This window comes from Lottia gigantea (assembly GCF_000327385.1).
Source record: "Lottia gigantea unplaced genomic scaffold LOTGIsca_111, whole genome shotgun sequence".
Lineage (NCBI taxonomy): Eukaryota > Metazoa > Mollusca > Gastropoda > Lottiidae > Lottia > Lottia gigantea.
The window spans coordinates 541,234-544,652 of NW_008707025.1; the positions used below are offsets into that span (position 1 = coordinate 541,234).

Genomic DNA, 3,419 nt, shown 5'->3' on the forward strand with positions numbered 1-3,419 from the left:
AAACAGGAATTTTTTTATCTAAGCTAATCAGTAATAATGTTGTTAACAAAAATTTGAGCCTACAAATCCATGAGAGTCTATCATTTATAGAAATTTAAAGACATATATAGAAATAAACCAAGTGAAATTCCTTGTTAGATAGATTTTTGAAGGATTTTTGTACGTTTCTAGTACTTCTTCAGACTTTTTACGTAATTCAAGACCCAAATCAACCCCCAAAAATGGCGAACTTGGGTTTTTAACGTTATTATAGGGAGTATAACTCTTTATCTTTATCAAATAATTTTTGGGTCACCATCTTTAGAATTGTTGTCATTCAGAGAGAAAATCTTTGAAATCAATATCATCTCAGATTATTTAAAACACCATAACATAAGAGTTTGTTGTATTTACAGGAAGATACATTTAATAGAGAATGGAGAAGTTCAGTAGCATCTGTTCAAAGACCAAAGAAACAATCATCACCAACGAAAGGTAACAAGTTCTACACCTTATATTGATATTAAAACAGGACTTGAATCATGTTGTTACTATGAGTTTCATGCTATGTGATTTTCAGATAACTGACCTTATTATATTTAGAAAAAAGAGAAGATTGAATTCTGATAGAGGCCAAGATGTAGTTGAACATGTATTGTTGACTGTTTTTAAATAATATATTAATATCTAAGTTTAACTATGTCTTGTTCCAATGGACACAATAGTGTTTGTTTATTTTAATCTAGATTAAACTAACATTACTTGGCATTAATCCAGATTAATTGAACACTATCAGTTTTAGAAAATACTATAAAATATCTAAGACAAGTATTACAACGTTTTCCTTTGCCTGTATTACATATAGAAAAATTATTATTAGTATAAAAGTTTTTATGCAACACTTGCGATAAATTTTGTGATAAGACTTTTTGTGTATCATGGACCCTAGACTATGTTATGATACATGTATATCATATTTTCAAGCAGTGAATAACTGTATTTGTACCATTGTATGTAGATAATGTGGTCTTTACAAATGTTGAAAGACCCTGTATAGAGGTATTCAGCAACAAAAATTGGGGCAAGTCTTAAAAACAGATGTGGGACCACAGCAAAAAATACTACTCTTTCCTGATTGTTTTCAGAGTAAAAGAAAAGGAATATTCCAATTCATTCAAGAATAATCAGTAAAAATTTGTCAGTTTACTGATGAAATATGATGACTATAGACACACAAACACATTAATATATGTTATCAATAATCATCAGCTACGGCTAAATGAACACAATATTTTGATTTATGTTCTGATAAAGTTTGTTTATTCAAATATTCACCTCACCTTTATGGTTTAGGATATACAATACAAGGTGCAGAATAGAATATTTGATGTCCTCACAATTTGATATTTTGATATTTTCAGAAGAAAAAGCTATGATTGACTTGTCGTCTGTACAGAGTACACAAGTTTTAGATAATAAGTTATCCAAGGATAGACTGTTAGTAAAACCATTACGCAGATCTAGAGGACAATCTAGAAAGAAACATAAGGAGGTAAGATATAGTATGTTTGATAGTAACAACTTAATTTGACAAATGCTTGAATTTTGCTGTCCTCATCATATTGTGGATAAAAAATCAGGAATACAACAATGTTATTCAATGATATGAAAATGTTGACTCAAAATAGATACTCATATTGGGGATGTGAAACATATTATCATAGTTGATTGTTTGGTATTATTAACTTAAACAAACTGTTAGAGAGTTTTTGTAAAAATTTGTATGTGTATTGGGGACACTGATAGCTTCAATTTGCACCATTTCAGTTTTCAATCAGACATCTTGCGGGCTGAACAATTTATGTATGACTATGCTATTCTAGGGTAGTAAATATTATATACAGCTTACTGATGTCATACAGTAAAGCAATTACAGGAACCACAGACGTCTGACAGAAAATCAGAATAATGCAAATATAATCCATAAATGTTCTTTAGATTTGTACATGACTTTGAGTCAACTCTAAATTTGTCAGACACCACTATATGAGTTAACTCTTAATTTGTCTGACACGACTATATGAGTCAACTCTTAATTTGTCTGACACGACTATGAGTCAACTCTTAATTTGTCTGACATGACTATTATGAGTCGACTCTTAAATGTCTGACACGACAATATGAGTCAACTTTAAATTTGTCTGACATGACTATGTGAGTCAACTCTTACTTTGTCTGACACTACTATATGAGTCAATTTGAAATTTGTCTGACATGACTATATGAGTCATCTCAAACAATAAATAATCAAAACAACTGGACATAAGACACTATAAACTGTAATTAATGGCATTCTATTTTTAGGAAAGATCAACTACACCATTACCTGGTGTTAAAGAAGAGTCACCAACTAAACCAGATGTAGTATTTGAAGGTATGTAACATAGTAAAAACTACACTGTCCTTGAATTAGTCTGGCCTTTAAAAGTATTATGCTTCAATTTGTCATGAGCTCACATCTTTGGCATGTCTGATGACCTTAGAAACAGTCAGCACTCCTCATTATTCCAGTCAACACCGCTGTTATGGAAACTGATTCAAGAAATAACATTGACATGAGCTTTGCCCAAGGACCAACTGGTAGAAAAGGATCATTGGCAATTATCTCATCCTAAATATTTGTGGATGCAGCTCCCAAAGAAATCTGATTATTTTTCAAGTGATAAAATATGGAAAAAATATCTAATCTCATGAATTTGTATGTTTTTCAGATGCCACAAAGGAAGTTAAACTATCAGAAATATCTTCCTCTAAAGCAGCACCCAGTAAAGTTATTACTGCTCCTACTCCCTTAACTAAACCATCAGTTACTCTTAAACCAAGTCCACAAACAGACAGTGTTACTAAACCAGCTATAACACCCAAAACAGAGGGTGTTAGTAAACCAGCTGTAACACCCAAAGCAGAGAGTGTTACTAAACCAGCTGTAACACCCAAAGCAGAGAGTGTTACTAAACCAGCTATAATACCTAAAACAGAGAGTGTTACTAAACCAGCTATAACACCTAAAACAGATGGTGTAACTAAAACAGCTATTACATCAAAAACAGAAAATGTTTCCAAAATAGCTGTAACATCTAAAGCTAGTTCTCAGACAGAGAGTGGACCTAAACCAGCAGTTACCCCCAAACATAGTTTACTATCTGATAAACCAACAGTTACCCAGAAATCTAGCTCACAAATAGACAATGATACTAAGCCAGAAGCTACACGTAAAAATAGCTCTCAGTTTGACCACAAGAGTTCAGTTGTATCATCTTCCAGTAAAAATGAGGACTCTGTAAGTAGTGCTGGGGACAGTGAACTATCTAATGTGTTCAGCAAATTAAAAAAGCCCAAAAGTGAATCAGAGAATGTTGATAATGGTTCTAAAGATACAA

General features: G+C 32.0%; 1 protein-coding gene across 1 annotated transcript; it reads left to right on the forward strand.

Moving 5' to 3' along the window:
* Nucleotides 1-1,466: 1,466 nt before the first annotated feature.
* Nucleotides 1,467-3,056, forward strand: LOTGIDRAFT_198998 (hypothetical protein; the record flags this gene model as incomplete). Its single annotated transcript, XM_009047398.1, has 3 exons — nucleotides 1,467-1,531; nucleotides 2,344-2,413; nucleotides 2,751-3,056. Coding segments are annotated over 3 exons (440 nt in total), but the record flags the coding sequence as incomplete, so codon positions are not given.
* Between the last annotated feature and the right edge of the window lie 363 nt (nucleotides 3,057-3,419).